This window comes from Sebastes umbrosus, chromosome 7, assembly GCF_015220745.1.
Source record: "Sebastes umbrosus isolate fSebUmb1 chromosome 7, fSebUmb1.pri, whole genome shotgun sequence".
NCBI classification, from domain to species: domain Eukaryota; kingdom Metazoa; phylum Chordata; class Actinopteri; order Perciformes; family Sebastidae; genus Sebastes; species Sebastes umbrosus.
Window position 1 is genome coordinate 5,110,266 of NC_051275.1, and position 22,593 is coordinate 5,132,858.

At 43.1% G+C, this 22,593-nt stretch overlaps 1 protein-coding gene across 1 annotated transcript in view; it reads left to right on the plus strand.

Moving 5' to 3' along the window:
* LOC119491507 (protocadherin-16-like) overlaps window positions 1–22,593 on the plus strand; it is a 90,957-nt gene that overhangs the window by 50,785 nt on the left and 17,579 nt on the right. The window contains 13 exon segments of the mRNA XM_037775646.1: window positions 17,273–17,294; window positions 17,297–17,463; window positions 18,197–18,226; window positions 18,228–18,435; window positions 18,581–18,817; window positions 19,207–19,865; window positions 19,867–19,995; window positions 19,998–20,141; window positions 20,143–20,193; window positions 20,195–20,269; window positions 22,060–22,137; window positions 22,237–22,269; window positions 22,363–22,456. Of these exon segments, the coding sequence (XP_037631574.1) occupies window positions 17,273–17,294; window positions 17,297–17,463; window positions 18,197–18,226; window positions 18,228–18,435; window positions 18,581–18,817; window positions 19,207–19,865; window positions 19,867–19,995; window positions 19,998–20,141; window positions 20,143–20,193; window positions 20,195–20,269; window positions 22,060–22,137; window positions 22,237–22,269; window positions 22,363–22,456 (1,927 nt within the window).

The following is a 22,593-nucleotide window of genomic DNA, read 5'->3' on the forward strand; positions in this document are numbered from 1 at the left end:
TCTGACAAGCAGAGAATTCATTTTAGTTTTTTTTATTTATTTATTTTTTATTCAGTGCCTTAAAGAAGAGGAAAGAAGAGATCCATTCTTCACATTTCAGTTTTTTGTCAACAAAAGAATTCCATTATAGTAGCATAATTTCTTCTTTTTTTCGCTCGAGTGGAGGGTATCTCATTTTGGAAGGAAACCCTTCCCTTATTTTCAATGAAAACCAGATAAAGCCCTTATCAGAGTATACATTGGCATGGCAAGGCATATTAAAGGCAAAACAAATCTGTTGGGTGTGGCCTCTGCATGCCTTTATCTGGTGCTCCTATCATACCCTGTCCTCCTTGCAGCTCTATTGAAAATATCCTCATTTATTTGGTTAACCCTAATGGGACACAGTCAGGTTTTGTAGCTTGGGGCCCTTCACCTGCCACCCACCTTTACCTACCGTTGTTTGGGCGAGCCTGACTGCTCCCCATATGGCTACAGACCTGGCTACCAGCTATAGTACGCCTTGCTCTAGGAATGGGCCCAGCTTTTTCTTTTTAGATGGGGTGACTTTCTCATGTTCAAGCTGCTTCAACCATGTGGTCTTTAAGTCGTTCTCAATCTGGCCCCCGACCTGCTGGGACCAATGTGTTTTGGGAGACCCTGCCAGGAACTATTGCCCGCAACAAAACTGCAAATGGTTCCTGGTCAGAGCAAAATATAATGAAAAAGATGCAATATCCTTTATGTAAATATATTTAGTATTTTATTTATTCAAGTCTTAACAAAAATGGAGTGCATAACCTGATGACATTGATAGAGCTTTTCCATCAAGATCAAGAAGCAGGGATCATATTAAAGGGTCAGTTGACACAAATCTAAAAAAAAAAAGAAAACCAGCCATATTTGCAGGACACTGTTTTATTTTAGTTTTGTGAAATCTGCTGTTAAGACTTCTACCGCCCTCAACAGTTTGTGTTGTTTACAGAATCAAAGAATTACATTTGACAAACTCAGTAGGTGCATGTCTTTCAAGAAACAATATCCCGGTTACTCAGGATAGTAAATTGTTTCAGATTGTTTTTATGTTGGGTAGAAAGAACTTTAAAAAAATGTTGATACTACTAATGGTAAGTGGTAAAATACAATGTTTCTGTGATTTGGGTGAATTAGCCCTTTTAATCTTGTGCTCTAGCAACTCTAAAAGCTAATAACAGATACAAATATACGTTTAAACCTCTGATTTGCTGTTACTGACGGAGTGGAAAGCTTGTAGAATTCCATCACTGAGCCTTCCACATTCTCTTGCACAGCTGGACAAGCAATTAATACTGAAGCATGTGTCCAGACACTTGATGATAACAACTCCATCCCATGTAAGTGTCATTGCTCAGCAAAAAGCAGGAAATGTAATCACTGAACAGGCTCAGGCTTGTGGATAAGTGCTCTTGTGTAGTGTGTGAGGTAAATTCGAGGTGTGTAGGAATATAACATGGGGATCATCAGGGGGAAGTCCTGGCCAAAGCACCGTTTTTGTGAAACCCAAACAGGTTTTTTTTTTCATCTTTCAAATAGATGAAATATGTTTAATTCAGACTTGTGTGTGTTCCTTTTAGGAGCTTGCGTGAGTGTAATCTATCGGAGGACATGTTTACTGTGGAAGTCCCTTTTGCTCTGAGAAACAACTCAAGTGCTCACTGACTACCTTATGTATACTCAGAAGGGATTGTTTGAAATGAATCACATGAAGGAGGGGACTGGACATGTATACAAGATAAAATATAATTACTCTATCACCTAAATATTTTGCTGAAAACTAAATAAATATCCTTGCGAGCAAGGAAATGAAACCTGCCTATTGCTTTGCTTTCAAAAGAATTTGTGTGAAAAAAGAAACTGCTCATGAATCAGAGCGAAGATCTCAGATGGTAAACATACAGATATCACATAGTAACCATATTGAACATGTCAAATAGAAAACGGGCTCTAGCACAACAGAAAATGTTCCAGTTTCGGGGGTGACGTATACATTTACATGTGGAAATATGGAAAATCTCATTAGCACATTTTCCAACGAGATGAAAGGTGTAACGATGACAGAGCTCCAGCATCTCGATCCATCTCCGAGCGACGGAGCCAGAGTTTTATGTGAAGAACAGCTGTTGTTTGTTGTTGGCAGGGAACTGTTTGGAAAGTTACAGTACATACTGTATGTGTGCGTGTGTGTGCACTCATTTGTCTATACATCATTCTCTGTCCGCTCTGGATGAATCCGCGTTGACTCGCAATTATGTGACTCGGTGAAACAAAGGGAAGAGATCCAAACAGACACTCAGCCTCCGTTGCCAGAGCGTGTTCTGTGTCCAACCCACGTCTGAACCGGGGAGGACCTCCTTCAGGACTGGGCTTACAGTTAAACAGACTTTACTGGAGAAACCGCGTGCACGCCAGAACCCTGCCTGGGCAGTCTTCATTTGTTTGCAATGTTTATCAGTCAGTGACAGGGTGTGTTTATGTGTATGGTTCCAGTAGGCCTTCGTGACCCCGTTGCCCTGACTCCCCCCCCTCTCCTCTTCCTCACCTCAAGAGCGACATTAGAGTGAGAGTCAGTTCAGTTCTCTTCTCTCAGATTGGATTACATTACTACAAGAGTAAAGTGCAGCAACGTATCATACAACGGTTCATATGATATCTTAAGAAAAGTTATTCCTAATTTTTCATGTGTTTTCCTAAAAATGTCCAGAAACATGTGACGCACGTGTCAATTTCCACTCCAGTCCTTTCAAAGTAAACTTCCGTCTTCACAGGAAACAACTTAGTAGAGTAGAGTAGAGTTTAGACAACAAAACAACTTAGTTAGGCTTAGGGAAAAATCGGCTTGTTTAGGTTTAAGTAAGAAAACTACTTAATTAGGTTTAGGCAAAGATCCTGGTTTGGATTAATACAACCCCGGAAGTGGGTTACTTAAGTACAGAAGTTGCGTGACAAATAAATCAATGTCACACGGGGTGACACCGATCTCCTGGGCAAAAGCCCAGTGTTTTTTTGACCCACCCGTCCACCTGACCCCTTCCCTGTGTGACAGTCCATCAGAAAACTCTTTAGGACATGCAATATCTTCAAACCTAAAAATATACTTGGCATTAGTAACATCAGACTTGTTTCATTGGATTTGGACTTCGGGACAGTCAACTGAAATGATAAATAAACTGGTTGGGATGTTGTGTCTTTTAACAAAGCAACTGAAAATGTATATTCTTTAAACATGCTATTAACCCTTCAAATGTGTAAATAAATAGCTTATATTTCACTGCAAAAACAAGATCAAGCCTTCAACAGGGCTACAATGAAGCTTTGAGTCTCCTAGGAGAACGGCTGATAGGTTGACTGATTTCTTCACATTAAATGAAATGCTGGTGCCACATGGCAGCAAAATTATGGTCCAGTTAAATTGTCTCCAAGCCACATCACGGCAGGAAAGTCTGTCAGCTTCATCATTATGGGGAGCAGCCACTGCCTGGGGTGAGAAAACTGAGTAACGATGTGACCGGTCACATAGTGTAATGCATTTACAGAACATGTAAGCACTGTGCTGGTGATCTATTGATTTATTTACATTTGTACACTGAAGTAAGTGGCTCTGTCAAGCTGTTTCAAGTACCAACCTTTTCTGTGTAATACTATCACTGCACCCATGAAAGACATGTTGAATCTAAAATGCAATTTCTAAAAGACAAATGACGAGTTATAAACACAAAAAAACTCAATTTCGAAACCTTTATTGTTTGTTGAAAATTCCTCATGCTTGGCTTGCTGCAAATATAGAACATCTTCCCGTTAGGAGTTTATTTGTGTGGTCCTCCTATGAGACTCGACAGGTCTAGACACTCAGCATAAGCAACTACGCACAGTGACACAATGCCGTCTGTGCTTTCCAAACTGTCTGTTTTAATTACTGTTTTCCAGTCAGCTGAAATTAAATTGCAATGGCATTACGACTGTCAATAAACATGTCCTTCATTCAGAGTGACTTCTAAATGTCTACTATAAAATCAACCACCTAAAAATGTCAGTGTGTTCTGGAAGCTGCCTCTTGCGCAATGCTTTTCCCATTCCCATTCCTTTTGAAAGATGAAGGCAGTTGAGAGGTGAAGTGTTGGTGTTTCATGAGGGCCCTACTGGTCTTGTGTAGTAAGAGCTGCAGTCTCGAGTCCCTGCCACGCCACTGATCTGGCTCCCTCTGCTGCACTGCAACACTTTACCAATCCATCCCAGTCTTATTCTAACTGCTGATCTCAGCTGTGCCTCTGGAGCAATACTGTAAATGCACACAAAAGTGAATACTGCTTGTGTCTACATGTTTGTATCAACATCCATATGTGTCGCATAGTCAGCATCTGTATGTGATCCTGTGTGCAGAGGAGAGTTCTTCATGCAAATTGAAATCCTCATTGAAAGAATATCAAAGCAGAAAAGAAAGATCTGCGTCATGATCAGCAAAACCATCAACGCAGACAATACTAATTAAATCTGATGTCTTCAGTGTGTTATTCATTATTAGTGATTATCTGCGCTGCTTTGAGTTGACCACTGTATGATATAATTAGCATGTGGTTGCATGGTACTTGCTTTGATTGTCCCTATTGGAATCAAAATGAAGAGTTTCCTAGAGTGTTCCTGCAGATCTGACTCTACTAGTTCTGTATTGATGAATGCAGCGTTCTTTCTAGCCAGCTGTGATCACGAATTTACTGAAAGACAGTTTGATCACAGGAACGTAGCAGCATGTACTGTCAATCTGGCTCACACAGAGAGGAGAGGACAAACTCCAGCGGTGAATCTCTCCGTCCACCTCATCAAACAGGCTCGTGGATCTCTGGGAATCGGGGTCCAATCTGCATCTGCGCTGTGTTTGTGCATGCCACGCTCAGTGGGCATTCCCCCACCCACTGCAGGCAGCTGTAGCATTAGCCTAGCCCACATCAGTGCTCCTGCACCCCCACACGCTGTGCATGTTTCGTATCAGCTCCCCTCCCACCTACCCAGACCCCAGGATCCACGCCTGGCCTGCCTCAGCAGACCAGAGCTCAGCGCAGCTATTGGTTGGCTGTGAAAGGGATGACTAGCTGAAACAGAGCCAAGCTAGAGCCCGACAGGCCCGGCTCCATGGGTTTCTGATGCGAGGTCACCTCCCCTGGTAGATGTCTCGTGAGAGTGGATCTGCCCAGCGAGCTTCTAGCATCAGTTAACCTCCCACACTGGAAGTTGGGCTGGTCTCAGAGGCTTTTAACAAGCTTTAATGGTGGCTTTTGTGGTGGTCTGGATTTATTGGAGGTTACTTCAGATGTGTGCTGCTGTGACCCTCCACAGTGTGTACTGATTTAGAATGAAGTGAGAGTCAATCATCATGTCGTGTCATGTCAGATTTGAAAATGCTGAAATGAAGTTAAGTGTTTCCAATTCACCTACAATTCTACATCTGCAAGGCAACTAATGGCAAACAATTTTGCATCATTAGAAATATTACACTGAGGTTAAAGGCAGGCTTTGTTTTAAATCCTCTAACCTCCACATCTTGTTATGAGATTGTCATTCAAAATGATTACTCATTCTTCAATCAACTCAAACTATCAATTATCTCTTTATTTTCTTTCCATTGGATAATTAGTGGTCAGCATGCTTAAGAAAATAGTGGCAGGTTTGTTTATCCCATTTGACCTTTGGAAAATAAACAGGCTAATGTTTTAAGCAGGAGCCTCTCAGATGGGTTACTGAGCCGCTTCTGTCGTTCCAGGTGGCCGAGGGTTAACGCCACACACACCAGTACGCTCACACTTCCAGTGGAGTTTTGGTCATATTTATTTTTCTAGCCAGAGTAAAACCTTCGGTGAGAATTATCCCTGATATTGTGTGTGAAGAGTTTATCAGGGTTGGTAAATGCTGCACATTATAGCAAAGTCGTCCCCAGCTGTGAGTCCACACCAAGGTCAGCAACATGTCTGGTATGCAGGCCTTTTTCAGGACACCCTGTTAACCTTTCCACCCATGAGCTTTTCAAAATTAAATTAAACATTTTTTTTTTTTAAATTTCGTCCTTCAGGGCATTTTCAATAAGAGCTACAAATCAAATTCTCCCAGTTTACCAGTTGGGTTCATGGCTCAAATCTAATATTGACTGGTTAGTACACACCAGAGGGCTTTTAAAAACACCTTAAAGTTGTTTTCAAGGTGTTAAAGTCACATTCCTTCTTGATGACCTGCAGGAGCTGCCTGTAGATACACAGTAGTACCATGCACAAAGTCCTTTTATAGAGCAGGTACTGCGTTTCTACTCAGGCTGTTCTCATACACCGTTCGTAGCTATTCCTACGAAAAGTAATGCACTATAATTTGTGTATATCCCACAATATCAATTTGTGTGTAATTCATGTAATCGTGAACGAGGAAGACCGGCGAACGTCTCATAGGCAGGAGGTCGGGGTGGACGAGTGGGTCTAAAAATCCTGGACTTTCGCCCAGGAGACCAGCGTTTGTGTCCCGTGTGAAACCAGAAGTCAATGTTGATTTATTTGTCACGTAACTTACATACTTAAAGGGACTGTTTGTAACTTCTTACACGGATAAATCACCCGGGTCGGTGTCCCATGCGCGCTCGCATGTGCGCGCTCGCATGTGTGGCTACGCTGTTCAGACAAGACTCCAACACAAACTACACGGAAGCACCAAAACCGCAAAGCCCCGGAGGCTGAAGCAGGAAAAGCCAACACTAAGATCAGCATTGATTCATAGAGAGACCTTTGTTCATCAGCTAACATTACTGCCAAGCAGGTGAAATATAGAGTGATATTGTGGTTTAAGCTATGGTGTGTCGCCTCACTGTTTTGAGCGATGCTCGTTCATGTCTATTTAGAGCGAGCAAGTGCGAGCCCGACGCTGACTTTCGTTGACTTAACGGCCACAGGTGTCGCTGTTAACAAGCATTTCTGATTCTTACAAACAGTCCCTTTAAGTAATGCCACTTCCAGAGTTATTTTAAGCCAAACCACGATCTTTTCCTAAACCTAAATAAGTCGTTTGGTTGCCTAATCGTAACCAAGTAAATCTTTCCTAATCCTAACTAAGTACTTTTGTTGCCTAAACTAAAGATTGCATGCTTGTAACGAGCGGAAATTGACACGTGTTGCTGGACATTCATTGGAAAATGAATGAAAAAGGAGGAAAGACTTTTCCATAAGATATCATACGAACCGTATCAGAATACATTGTACTACTCTACCTCCCTACTGCCCTCAGTTGGGCTTTTGTCATCATTATTGCAATCATTTGTACTTAATTAATAATTTGATAGCTCAAAAAGTAGTATTGCATGTCTGGTCTTGAATGCAGCTTCCACTACCTTTTTTTCTGCACAATAGCTCTCCTCTGCTCATTTTGGCTTTTCTGGAACCCTTTTCTCCTTAAATGGTTTGATGCTTAATCACCTCCAGATGTAAGGTCTAGATGAAAGACAGATGCTGCAGTTTTTAGAAGAAAGTCTAATGAAAGTAAAAAAAAAAAAAAAAAAAAAAAGGCAGGCCACCTAACTTCCAACAACTGAAGTTTGTCACAACTCTTAAATTGCAAACTACAAAGAGTGCCTGCATATATTTTAAGTATTGCGAGACTGTGCGGTGAACCGCGACAGGTTCAGAAACGTCTCGAGGCAAGTCTGAACTCTACTTAGAAATGAGGAGATATTTTTTATTCTGAATACATTTCTTATGTTGTTAGATTCTGTCTTTATTTACACTACATATAGACCCACTGACAGGCTGCTTGTTTACTGGAGGTTCAATTGGGCAAATTTATGATAGTGAAAGCTGCTACTTGAACAGGGATTGAGTTTTGAAACACCACTCAGTCTTGTTTTGGAAACTTTCATTATTGACATTATCAGTCAATAGATGTGCATTTGTTCCAGAGCAGTGGCATTGATGTATTTCTTGTCTTAAATAAGTTATTTTTTACAGGCGTTTACCTTTAGTGTGGATTTCTGGCAAAAACAATAGAGATGTACCAGCATATCATGGTGACACAGCACTTACTTATGTAAGCACAGCACAGCTCTCCTAGACAGTGTCCTATTCTTATCAACAGAATGAAGATTGAGAGGAGGATTTCTTGCCAAACTCTTAATCCTATAACACCGTGGCATTTATAATCCTAAAAGAAGAGAAGAGTAATTCTCAAAGGTAAACAAATTAATCAAATTTGGTGAGTGAGAACTAAGAATAGCCAATTTACTAAAGAAGCCTTGTTTTATGGAAGTGGGCCCTCCAAAATCATCTTTAAACAATTGTTAGCATTCTGGCTTGATGTTCTTAAATTGCATGTTATATCACATTTAATTCATCAACCCGCTGACCTTCTACCCGCTTCACACACAGAAACTCTGTCATGATATTTTGACTTCCTTTTTTTTTCAGCAGTGTAGTAGTTCTTGCGAGTGATGTGTGAGAGGAAAGGAAAGAGACAGAAACCTTATCCTGTCCTGTGTCTGAACTCTATAGCACTAGAGTGTGATTATATCCCTGTCTGCTATATTACCTCCCCTCTGTTCCTCTGCCAGATATAAGGACCTTACACCGTACTAACCTGCTGCCCTCAACCCAGGTCCTCCACATTTATGTCAGTGCACTACAGAGGAAGATGAAAAGCTGCAGTTCGTGGAGTCATTGTTGGTTTAGAAATCAATACTTTTTTGTCTCATGTCAGAAAGTAGTTTCTTTTATGTCCTGAGCTGAGACAATCCCACTCTAAGAATCTAGGACAGAAGGACCCGCTGGGGCCATAAGCATGGCAAAATGTTGCTGCAGACTGGTCAAAAAAAGTTTCCAAAGGCGGCCAAAAGTTACTCAGACTGGGCAACCGAATTATGTCAAGACCACATCATTCTGGAAAATTTACTGTAAAATATTATCTGTTGTCATGTTTATCCTTCAGCACATGTGTAATGGATTTTATTGGTGTTCATCTACAGTTGTAGTCTGGTTGAATCATTAGCCCTGTAAGGACAGTTGGAACTCATTTCCACAGTGAAAGGACAGTTCTGGATGATATAATTTGGCAACTGGCACATAACTGTATATTTTTAGAGAAATCAGTGTGATTAAGATGGTTACTGACCTTGACAGTTATATGGTGTTTCACGGGGATACCCCAATACAGCAGATGTATTTTAATGGACATCTGGACAGAGAAAGTACTTGACAAATCTGGAATAGATTGTTCATGTGAAGTCATGCAGGGATACCGAAGGAGGTTTTTGTGAATTTGAATTGCTAATAATACAACTCTACATAGCTGTTTGGTCTGTAATTATAAAGGATATTTTGCTGTGCCAATGCCAGTGTAACGTTGCTGAGGCTTTTACAACAGAAGTTATGCAAAAGCATAATTGAAAGCCGGTTTAAAATTTTCATTCAAAGGCGTCACACTTGAATTGCTGTGTTTGAGCGTTTCCTGTGAATAGCATTTATTTGGCAGGCCACACACTAAGATTTTCTCCCAACCAAAATTATTTTTTCCCTAAAAGCAGTGAGGTTGAAACATGTTGGTGTTCCAGTCCATCATCCCTCCAACATTTGGTGTTCAAATGACCCCTGTGACCTTTTGTCTTACGCTTCCATCAGGTCAATATTTTGCTTTTTTCCAACACTGGCACATGATACGGTGTCTCGGAAACTGCTGGTGCTGGCTGGATTCCCATTAAATTCACTGTGGATATTAATGGTCCCCAGAGAGACCTAATGTTTTTCATGACCCCCTGACCTTTCCTGCAGGCTGCAGCATCACCATCAAGCCGTTTCCATTTGTAGACAAGAAATATTCAAATGTATCAGACAGATTGCCACAAAATAGGCTTTAATCAACTCCTGGCTGTTCTCTAGTGCAAAAACCTTTCATTTAGGAAAAAAAAAAAAAATTCCAAAGTTAAATTAGCATGTAGCCGATAGTGGGACTGTTACTTTGCAATGCAAGTAGCCCATTCTCCATTACACAGGCAAAGCTCGGTTTTTTACTTAAAACTTTAAAGTACTACTATTACCCGAAATTGGAGGAATGCACAGACACCCTCCAAAGACGAAGAACACTGTATCTGGCTTTCTCACATTATGTAGGCCTGTTCTGTACACATACGGACGAGCTGAATAACACAACAAGACAGCTGGGATGATTCTTGAACAGCCTTCATTCTGTTTCAGCCAGGACGTCTTTTGAAATATCATTACTTTTATCACACTTCTACAAAGCCGCCAGACATCACAGGCCATAGTTAATGTCACCATTTTGTAGACCTTACACATGTCTGAAACTATGCCCGTGAAGATTTCAACTTTTTGTCTTTATGAGTAACCACCAAAATCTTTCACATATGGTTGGTCGGAATCCAAACAATACTGTCTGTTCGGCAAATGTTTAGATTTCTGATAGATTCGTCAACAGTGTGTGGGCATCTTCCTTCCACCGGGCCGGTGTGGTCTCCGTCTGGGTCTTTAGTGTGGTGGCGGACATGTAACAAAGTCTCTATCCCGCCTGTCTGCTACTTTAGCGAGTGCTAGTCTCCGCCTCGCTCTCCTCATCTCTGCTGTGTCCTCAGAAGTGATGCCAGGACAATAGAGGGAGAGGAGTGTGTGCACGGCTTCACACCAGCTGTGAAAGCTCAAAGCAACTCTCAGTCCACATTTCTAAAAACTCACCCACTCTTTTGATTTCTTTGAGCCTACACTTTCCTCTTTGCCTTTACTGTCTTTTAATGATCTCCATGTCACTCCATCAATCTATCACACGCTGCATGTAATTGCTCTTGTGGGAGTCCCCCACAGTACAGGCTAAATTGGTCATGTGTGTGAAGCTGTCATTAGAATTATCTTTAAAGGTGCTCTATACGATATCCAGAGCATTAACATAGCATCAAAAAACTATTTCCTATGTAAAGATATAGAGGAGTAATGTCTACCTGAGCAGAGAATGAAGTCACTCTCCCTCTGTGTGTGTTGTAATCCGAGCTTCTCCATGCTTTGTTGGAATAGTTGGGCCGGTGTACTGTCAAATAGAGCTACCGCTCAGAATGACCTACCAACACGATGTGCACATGTGCAGTGGATTTCAGGGCTGAAAAAAAATTGCAGAGGACACGCCCATAATTTCACCTACATTTAAAGAGGTAGTAGGCCATTCTGATAGATATTTACTAACTGACAGATACTCTAATTAACTACATTTAAAGCGGTTCATCAGACTAGTCTGACAGGATGAGCTACTGGTAGGTCATTCTGAGTGGATAGCGCTATTTGTCAGAACACTGGCCATTCATACTTTAAAGCTGCAGTGCGTAGAAATCCGGAAAACGCAAAATCCTGCATCCCCTCGAGCTGCTCTCTCCTCTCTCTCCTCTCTCCGCTCTCCCCTCTCTGTCCGAAGCCCCTCCCCCCACACGAGAACGGGCATATGCACGCGCTTCATACGTGCTCGCTACATCTGAGGAGGCTACCGCAGCGAGCTACACATTACCTTCTAACGACATCAACAGTTTGGACTGTCTTTTTGAAAGTCTGTCTTTCTTTTTTGGGTTGTTTTGAGGTGTAGGCAGTTGCTGCCAATGCTGGAATAGCAAGCTTTCCAGTAGGTTGTTCCGCCATTGACCGAGGCTTTCACTATCTGCAGAGACCAGACGTGAACGCGCATCTCCTTTTGTGGAACAGCCAATAGGAACGCTCTCTCTGAAATGCCCTGTGATTGGTCAAAGTCTGCCGTCACGGGCAAGATTTTCTAAAGCCTGTAAACAGAGCCATGAGGAGGTGCAGAGGTGTAGTTTTCTCTCAGATCACTTGAATTACAATATGCTGAAAGGTTATTATGGAATTTTTGCCAAATTATGCCAAAATATTGTTGCCTACTGCCACTTTAAGTGCATGTTCTTGCATGTGAGTGTGCCCCACTGGCTAGTTCACAGCCGCTGCTCTGCACTGCTCTCAAACAGCGGTTACACTTGATGGCGCCGATGGCTGGAAAGATTCCACTTTTGTGACTGGGCTAGATATTGTTGTTAGAGTCAGATTAAGTCAGATTGACAAATTGTTGCATTACTGGAGTTTAAGATACCTGTTATCCTGAAGATGGCAGCTAAAATCTTGTGTGGGGGGAGTAGCTACTCAGCTTCCTTACCTTTTATAAGTCTCGCCAGTTCATTAAATAAAGTCCTCTTTATTCTACATCCCTAAAGATGGAAACTTGTTCTTGTTCAACATTGACACTGATCTCTGTAACTTCTTTAAACCATCACAGTTGCATGCAGCCAACTGGCCAATGTGCCACATACAGTATGGTGCTTTAAGTAACAGCACTCTCCAATAAGATAAAAGCAGACTCAGTCAAAAATTTGATCCTAAGAGATTTAGAAATGTCATCCAGTACTTTCTGAACATTTCTTTATGCCGCAAATTTGCAGGGTTTAGTTTGGGCCAGACTCACAGTAGCCACTGCTGCATACTTGTATGTGCTTAGTTTGTTTGCAAAGAGTTCCTGGTGAATACAAAGAAGATTTTGGTGCAATCAGAGTGCAGGATGAAAACAGTCTCATTCGTTTGCTCGACAGGCATCACAAGATTGTGATGAGCGATGACTTTATCCCCAGTGTTTGCGCGTTGGTGTCTTTGCTTACGCATCGAAGATCCACTCAGAGGACGCGTGCATGCAGAGTTTGATTGATGTGTGTGATAATTTCCCAGTTGGCAAACATTTACATGCGCACTGCGTCATTTGTGGCCTATTTGGATTGGCAGAGGTGCAGTCCTGATTGGCTGGTTCCACTAAAGACTACGTGAGACAGATTTGTTTGACTGGGCACTCTAAAATACGGGGAGCATGATTAAAAACTACATCGCCTCCATTTCACCCCTTGTTGGCCTCAATGGTTTCGGCTCTACATCATTCATTTACTCACAGTTTTTTTTTTTGCACTGGTTCTTTCCACAGTGGAGCTTTTTTTACATGGCTGCACAATGAAGATGAATAGAGGAGCAGTAGCTTGGGTAAGTAAGGTCACGCTGACAAACATGCTTTTGCCTTATCCACAAAAAATATAAGAACAAGATCTAGAAAGCCACAGTGGTCATCGTGTATGAGACTTCTAAGTGGTCTTTTGGGAAATTCATCTCTAAAAATAGAAAGCACCTAAATCCTGGGCTTGTTCAGTTACCAGGCCTGGCTCTCTCTCAGACCACAGAGTGAGGACATGGCCAGAACACGTTGGAGCATCCAAAAGCCTCAGGGTCATTATTCCATTTGAACATATTCTACATAAACATACAAAGGCATGTTCTCTCCTGTGTTCTCTTGATTGGACAGTCAGTCAGTCAGAAAGTCTCCTGGAATCTGATGGGAGAACCACAAGTGCCCCAGTTATCTTTGGATTCCCCCAGCTTGTTTTACTAAGGACTCGGCCAAACGTTGCCTTTCCCCCGCTGATAAGACCGCTCCCATCATGCCTCACTCACACACACAGAGTGTAGGGAGAATACTGCTGGCTGCCGCTGATGATCTAAGATTACTCCTGCTTTTGAACTTTTAATCCAATAGAAGTAGAGACCTTGCGTAATACCTATACATTGAAGGAGTAAAAAGTCAGTGGGAAACAGAAAGAGAGGCCCCTCGTATCCATGTCAAGATGGATACGACAAAGTGGTGAGTGGTATTTTTCTCCCCCCTGCAGAGCGGAGAATTCCTGCTTACGACTGGCACATCTTAAATGACTTTCTTGGTTATACATATTTCCTTTTCCTCAAAATGTACAGTATGAACATGTAGAGGAGGTGATAAGCATAATGTAGTCACCATATGTGAGTATATATTAAGACTTTGTTTATAAAAGGATTTAAGATAAAGAACATTTTAAAGGGAAATAAGGCCCTTTCTACACGTATAAAGATATTTTTAAAAACGTTTAAAAAAAAAAAAAAATTCTGTCCACATGACTTTCGTTTTACAAAATATCTCCATCCACACTCAAACGCAAAAACGACTCCAAACGCTCGGCGTAATATTTACATGTCATCACAAGTGAGATCACAAGTTAAGTTAACCACCCTTCTCACTCCCTTTCTTTCGGCTTCATTACGGTCAGTTTGATAAGTTATTGTTGCTGGGGGACTGGGATTCCTGGTTGAACTGCATGACTGTCATCACTCTCCTGTATATCAACTGTCTCTTTACATGCATAAATGACCAAAGGGAGGTCGTTCAGGTTTATGTCCTTCTGAGTGCTCCAAACCTCGCCTTCAATCGTCAAAAAAAGCATCATTCAATCACCATTTGGTCTTGAATGTTTGTGTTCCCTGCTTTGGCCTCCTGTGACTGGAACATTTTTCATATGCAACAGTAGTAATTAGTTTCGAGCAGTGTTAACAAAGCGTAAAAAGCCGGTAGTCCCCCATCTTGACTATTGTTTCTGGTGCATGCTCATTACACAAAGCAACAATGGGCATGCACAAAATGAGGGGAGGGAGTCATCGTTTTCCCAAACGCTCCATTTTAACACGTCCACACCGATTCAAAGTAAACCACAGTTTTAAAAAATCTGCACCTTGGAAGTTGTTTTCGAAAATATCCGTGGACCCAAAAACTTGTTTTGCGTGTGGACGAGAGGCCAAAACATAGAGGAAAATATCTATTTTTAAAAATATCTGTATACGTGTAGACAGGGCCTAAACAAGTGTGTTTGTCAAAGTATTTAGTGATGAATGGATGACTTCTTGCTGTGACATTGCTGCTGAGCTGCAGCATTACGCAACATCCCAAGCAAGTCTTTATTCAAGGTTTTGTGAGAATCTTGTTTCATCTGTTGACATTTCTACATGCTGTGTTATTGATTTATCCTAATCTCTGACGCCAGAGGCCACATTTTGTTTTATCCTTATCTCTTACGGTTTGGCTAATTGTCCTGCTCATTTTTCATTTGCATATGTCAATTCACATGTGTGGCTGACAAATTATAATCTCCTGGACAGACAAGTGTGCGTGCCAGCAAGATGACACTGATATGCTGCTATTAACTCCGAAATGAGAGGGCAATTGAAATTGCAGCCTCTGCAGATTCCAAAATAGACTGATTGCTTCAGGCATTCTACTTACAGTGGTTAGGATTTATGCAAATGTGATTGTGTGGTTTATTATCTTACAGTGCATCCACCCCCTCCACCCCCTCCAAAAAAAGCCATTCACTTAACTCATGGAACATATTGTTCTCAGATTTTTGAACCACATATGGCTCCAAATGTCCTCATCACATTGTGCAGTACTGGAGCGATGGGAGAAGTGTTAATTATTAAAGCACCGGATCCTCCTCATGTAAAATTAATTTCATGGCGTAACCATCAATCAATCCCCTGTCTCCTCTGAATTTGTTCTGAACAGAAAGCTCAGTATCTCTGTAGCACTACAACTATGGCCACTGTACTTAAACTTTTTAAACTTACTGGGGACCCTGAACACGACCAGTAAGTTTACTGTGTATCATTATAGATTCATAGAGTTCAAAAGAGCTCCAACTCCCACCCACCAAAAGTAACTTTCATTTTCTTCTCTTTTCTTCTTTTTTCAAGTTTTCGTATCATAAATATAAAATGTGGGGTTTTACATGGGATTTTTTATGAACTATATGTGGGTGTACTTTGTAAAAAAAAAGTTTTATGGATGGTTGTGGCTCGAATGGAAAGCAACAACGGAGTCTCCTCAAATAGCTCGTACATTCATGCCTGCCACGAACGGTCATTCACAAGAGGGGAAAATATTTTCCTACAAGATCTGTTTGGAAATGTTATGTAGCATATTATTAAAGTTTTTTTTTTTCAGGTATTGCTAGAATGCTCCTTCAACTTTTCCCTCCATCTGACACCCATCACATAACTGTGAAAGAAACAAGCATATAAAGCTGTGGTATTGTTATAAAATACTTGTCCCTCTGCAAAAATGATAAAATATTACAGTAAGCTTGCAGCCTCCGCACGTTAAGAAGATGGAGTAGCTTTCTGTATTGCTCTTGGTTTCCCCTTTCCTCATGTGGTTTATTATTCTTCTCTTTGGCTTGCATTCTCTGCCAGCTTTACAACTCCCTCACTCCTACACACTACTCACACTCTGTTAGGAGTTACCAGTCAAGAGTGTGGGGCATGCTCTCTGCTGAGTCCCCCGTCTGCCATCTGCTCAGGAAAGAGACGGAGCCAGCCAAAAGCTTCAGCGCTGTAATGGAATGATTTTCCATCTATTCACACTGATACCAATGCATCTTTAAAAAAAAAAAAAAATCAGCTTTAATATGATAGCATGGCTTGCCTTATTTTTCTTGGCGATGTTCCTGATGACTACTCCGTCTTATGCAGAGGAGGCTCCCTGCTGCTGGAGTGTTGGAGCACCAAAGCATGAACCGAGCTTCTTTTTTTTTCTTCCAATTAGTGTTTTCTTAAAAAGATCCATTTATAAAAGATGGAAGGAAGGAGAATTCTAATCAACTTGTGAGGTTTAACCCTACCGTAATCTCTCTGCAAACTGATCCAGAGCCAACACTTGCAAACAATTATACTGCTGGTTACCTAGGGGCCCGAGTCTGATTGGTCTATTTGCCTTGCGCTGTCTTGGGAGGATCCTGCAGTAATTGAGTCGGCGTCCCCTGGCTGATGCTTGTGAGCTGCGTTTTATAGCTCAGCAGTTCCAGCCCTCTGTAGATGTGCGGCATTATTAAAACCAGACCGGCAAAGTGGGCCTTTACATTAGGGTATAATGCGCCGCACTGAAGCATACTGTGTGGGTATCCAATTTTTCCGCAGCCGTCCCTGTCACTGTCCTTCGCAGACAGACGCCACTCCTGAAGCAGGCACTTTTCCCAGCTGGCAGCCCTCCCAGAGCCTGTAGAAGTCATCCTCCTTCCCACCACCCTCCTTCATTCCCTCAGAGCCCCTCTCTGCCAAAGGGCCTGCTTGGCTCATGCTCAGCTCAGATAAACAACAAGACCAGGTCCAAAGATGCTTTCAAAAGGCACCTGGTATGGTGCTCTTGTTTCAGTTCTGTGGATTTGCCATCACTCTTATATCCCTCTAATAGAATTTAGATTTGATCTGCTGGCGGCTTTAGAGTAGTATAATTAATGAGTATGGAAACTGCTGAGTTTATCCAGTAGGATATTTCCCTTCCAACTAATAAAATTTAAATTTTAATGCTCAATGTTGGAATGTTAACCAATAGCATGTTTTCTTCTCTGTAGGTGACTGCGACAGATGCAACGGCTGCTCCTTTGGCTCCATTACCTACTCCCTCGGCTCTGGCATTAACAGCGCGGCTTCCCTCTCAGTTTCACCATTGGCAAGGGAAGACGGCCAGATCTGCACTAGTGCCGCACTAGACAGAGATCAAGGGCCTGCCAGCTTCGACTTTACTGTTACTGCAGTGGACGGGGTGAGCCACCGCATTTTGAAATCATGCTTAATATGAATCCGTTGAGCCATCAGAGTAATCCTATAAACGCTGCAGCCGGGCTTTTCATACAGACGGAGAGTAAAGAGACGTGCCCAACTGTGCAGGAAAAACTTTGATTTTGAGCAGCCAAGTAAAAAACAAAATCGTGAATGGCTCTCCGTGGCAGGCTTACTCAAAAAGAGTATATCCTGTTCACTTTGTGCCAAATAATACTTAACAAATAAAAGGCTTAAAATGAACAAAAATTACTGCGGCCAGTGTTAAAGCATCAGGTGGAGAAATGCCTCACTGTCAAGGCAGTAATATTTTAACAAGTTTGGACTGCCGCCTCCCTCGTTTTTGCCACCTGGGTCCAAATGAAAAAGCCTGCACTGTATTTTCTGCAAATGAAAAAGCCTATGAAACAGATTGTTCGGTTGGCGGCGGGCCCCTCTCACCCTCCACGGGTCATGACATATTGCTCTCTCCCCGAAGGGAAACTATCAATCTGTAGTCCCCCTGCACAAACCTGCGTGGGACTAGTATTTTAGAGGCCGCTGCTATACATTGAGGTTTACTGCTGGTTTTTACTTTTACTGACTTTCACCGTAATGTGGTCTACTTGCACCATTATGTGGCCTAAATCCTGCTTTCAGGTGTGTTTTTTTGCTAGTTTCATGAGTTTAATGTATGTGACGGTATAGACAAAAGGAGCTTTTTGTTTCCTCTGCAGGGTGGACTGAGCTCAGTAGCCTATGTGAATGGTCGATCTGGCCGACATTAACGATAACAGACCCGCCTTCTACCCAGTCAGCTACGCTGTCAGTTTGAGCAAGCATCGCAGAGCGCCCTGTGGACCATCTGTTGTCAGAGTGACCGCCTATGACCCAGACTCAGGCGAGAATGGCAAAATTACATACAAAACAGTACCTGGAGGGGCTTCCCCTTACTTTACTCTCAACAAAGACACAGGTGGGCACAAGTTCCAGTTCCTTTCTGCATATTTTATTTTTTGTTCAATGATTTCATCCTGCAGTTTCCACCACATCATTGTCTTGCATGGTTTATAATGTTGTGCGATGTCAAAACATCTTGTTTGAACCTTGCTTTATTGTAGGTGTGATCTCCCTGTCTCGGTCTGTCTACGGAAAGGCCAACTCTGTCATTCCCATGGTGATCTCTGCTCAGGACGGCGGTGGTCTGGTTGCCCACGTCAATGCCAGAGTCAACATTAGCGTGGTGGCGGGGCTGGTGGCGCCGCCTGTGTTTGAACAGACTCAGTACTACTTTATTGTATCAGAGGACGTCTTGCGCGGGACGGTCGTAGGCATCGTCCAGGCCAGCAGTAAGACAGGTAGGGACTACAAATACATGCCCTTTCTTCTTTGTCACTCGCTCACAAACACCCAAGTTTGAGTCCCACAGCCCATATTGAACAGTTCACTATACATTCATCAGTCACACTGGCTCATGCTTTAAAGAGTTTTTTTTCTGCTCCTTGCAACACTTGTACAAATAGGCGCTGTGCCACTATACACACCTAACTCTGAAATAACATCAATCAAAAATTCCATTTCACAACTTTGTTTATATATTCATTTTCTGAGTTTTTAGGGCTCTATTACAGTCATGAAAACTGAAAAATTACATTTATGGAGTATACTGTTACTTCAGTGCTTTTAGCGCAGCCTCCTGGGCCGTGGTGACGTGTCTCTGGTTTTTGTCATCTTCCTCCTTTCCCAGGCTCCTCTAGAGATATCTCTTACACCATCAGCTCTGGGGACCCTGCAGGCTACTTCACGGTGGATCCCGACACTGGGGCCTTGAGGACCAGCCTGCCCCTGGATCATGAAGCCCAGTCAGCTCTTGATTTGGAGGTGCAGGCCCGCAGTGGCAACCCCCCTGCCTTTGGCCAGACCCGTGTCCACATCACCATCGCAGACATCAACGACAACCCGCCTGTTTTTCTGCCCTCATCCTCGGAGTCCCTGCTGCTGCCAGAGCACACAGAGATGGGCACAGTGGTGTATCGGGTCCAAGCTGAGGACAGAGACTCTGGAGTCAATGGACAACTCACCTTCGACCTCTCTTCTCAAAGTGGAATCCAGAGGACCTTCAGCATAGAGCGCAGCAGTGGAGAGATCCGATTGGTCGGGAGCCTCAACTATGAGAGTGCTCCCCGTTATGACCTCCAGGTGATCGCCAAGGACAGTGGAGTCCCCCAGCTTAGCGCCACCTTCGTGCTTGTGGTTCACGTCCAGGCAGAGAACGACCAGGGTCCTGTGTTCGATACCCTCACCTACCGCGTGGAGCTAAAAGAAGGGACTCCGATAAACACACGCTTCTTGCAGGTCAGGGCTCTGAACGAAGAAACCTCTGGCTCAGGTTACTTCAGCCCCCTGGGCGTATCACCGTGCGTCCGATACGGAGATGCTGCAGGGTTTGGGCATTGCTGCAGACAGCGGCTGGCTGTTTGTGAAGAGTGTCCCTAGACAGAGAAGTCAGGACATGTATCTTCTAACAGTGCTGGGCCAGACCAGGGTCACGGGCACCTGAAGAAGACGGGTAGTGCCACAGTGCGGATATCGGTGAACGGATGAGAATGACAACCTCTCCTCAGGCTCACGCAGGAGAGGGTCTTCATGGCTGTGAGAGAAAACCTGCCTGCAGGAACAGGCCTTTGGTCACGTGACGGCCTCAGACCGAGACAGTGGCCCCAATGGACGCCTCAGGCTTCCGCTTCCTGCATCCTGATCGCCACTTCCAGATCAACTCCCACAACAGTGTTATTATTACCTCCGCCAAGGTGCCAAAGGCCTTGGCCAAGGGAGGTTATGTTTTCACCGGCATTTATTTTTTTGTTTGTTTGTTTTTTTTGTCTGTCTGTTAGCAGGATTACTTCAAAGGTTCGCAACAGATTTTGAATGAAATCTTTGGAGGGGTGGGGTGGTAGCACAATGAACATCCATTAATTTTGGTGCGATCCGGATCGAGATTTTTAAGAATTTCCGATCAGCCTGAGCATTGAGACCACAGGGTATAACACATGCGCAGTGTGACTGATGATGCCGTTGATGACGCATGACCCCGCCTCCTTCCTTCTTTGAGCAGAGAGATACGTGTTGGATGTGTGTGCGGGAGCTGCTGGCCGTCACGCGTGAGAAAGAAAAAGGCAGTAGGTGACGGATGAGAAACAACGTAGTGTAACGTTATACAGACATAACAAGGCTGCTGAATGAGAGAGGCATCCGCCGATACGTTTCCATGGAAACACACCGTGTTAAATACAAGCCGACCACCTCAAGGTACCGCCAGCGGTGAGCTGTGATCTGTTTTTAAAGTCAGGCACCTTGGCGGAGGTCTGCGCTTTCCGAGTGGCCCATTCTAGTTGTTGAAAATGTGATGGACTAATTATTAAATGAATCACAGCAGCAGTCTCTTGGGTTGGAGGTGTTAGAATGGCGATTGCTTAGGTTAACTTAAATTAGGAAACGAAAACAATCTGTGCATTATGGCAAAAAGACTACATACTGTATGTATGGAAAAAAGTTTGCAGGTTCTCCCCGTGTTAGCGTGGGTTTCTCCGGGTTCTAACGGCTTCCTTCCACAGTCCAAAGACATGCAGGTTAATTGTTGACTCTAAATGTTCCTGTAGGTGTGATTATGAGTGTGAATGGTCCGTCCTGTCTCTATGTGTCACACCGTGATAGTCTGGAGACCTGTCCAGGGTGTACCCCGCCTTCACCAAATGTCAGCTGGGATGAGCTCCAGCCCCCTGCGAATAGGATAAGCGGTTACAGATAATGGATGTATGTATGTAAAGATGTATTTGGAGATGTTAAAGAAAGAAATGCTTAGCATTAAATGAAAAAAAAGCAGTTGGCTGACTTCAATGCCATGCTTAAAGCTGCTGTTGACAAGGGAGCTATCACAAGAAATGAGAGGGCTGCACTGCTGATATTATTTGTTGATTTTTGATGAGAAAGATTATGTGATTATGTGAAATAGGTTTTGCTCCGTGTCAGTGCCAGTTATTACATCCATTATCTTTTTTCCGTAGATTGAGCAAAACGGAAGTACTACGAAGAACTCTCCAATATCCTCCATCAATGTGAAAGACAAGCAATCCTGATTCCCCAATTTCCACATTTGTGTCATACGAAAAATTTAAATTATTCGTGAAAAAAAACTTGTTTAGTCTCTCACTGAGTCATCTCTAAAAAGTGAGAGACTACATTGCCTCGTTCCCCCACTGTTAATAAATTAGTCAGATGATGGTGACAGTAGCACTGAGAGTCTTGCAGGGCTCTAATTGCCTTGCTGAGCCCGTTAGTCTGTGGGGTGGAGAGGCTGATATGTGATCAGTTTTCTGGCTGAGTTATGGAGTCTCCTACAGCAGCTGCCAACCTTCCGAAATTCCTTGTATTTGTGTGTTTGCCCATGTACACTGACATCTGCACAACTGTGTGTGTCTATTACTTGGGTGTCGTTGATCAAAGCCTGCTGGCACTTAAATCTCTCATCATTAGTCCAGTACTCTGGACTAGCTTCTCGGCATGAAATCCCTCTCATCCACTCCGCCGGGCTCTCCCGCAGGGTGAAGATCAGTACGAGGACTACTCTGGACAGAGAGCAGACAGGTCCAGCTACCACTGCTGTGGTGGTGTGGTTCAAGTACGGGAGGTTCCGACTCCTCGTAAGCGCCACGAAGGCAGCAGCCTTCATCACTGTGACTGGATGAACGAATGACAATGATCCCACTTTCCCCCACAGCCAGTCGGGGATGCCAAAACTCTCATCATACAGGTGAAACCTAGTAACCGAACACACACAGGCAGAACAGGACATTTCTTTCATGTCTTTAGTGAAACCTATTTGTTTTTTCCCACCCATAGGTGACAGAAGGTCAGTCCCTCTGGGGTTTTATTGGGCATGCTGCAAGCCAAAGACCCCGATGAAGGAGAGAACGGAACCGTATTCTACTCTTTGTCAGGTACAGTACCTGCAGGAAGTAAAGAGAGTACTCACCTGTGCAAAATAATGTATATCTTGACACCTTTAAAGGCCATTTGCCACCCATAACCATGGTATAAGCATGTTATTGTAGGATTACTAGGGCTGTCAATAGAT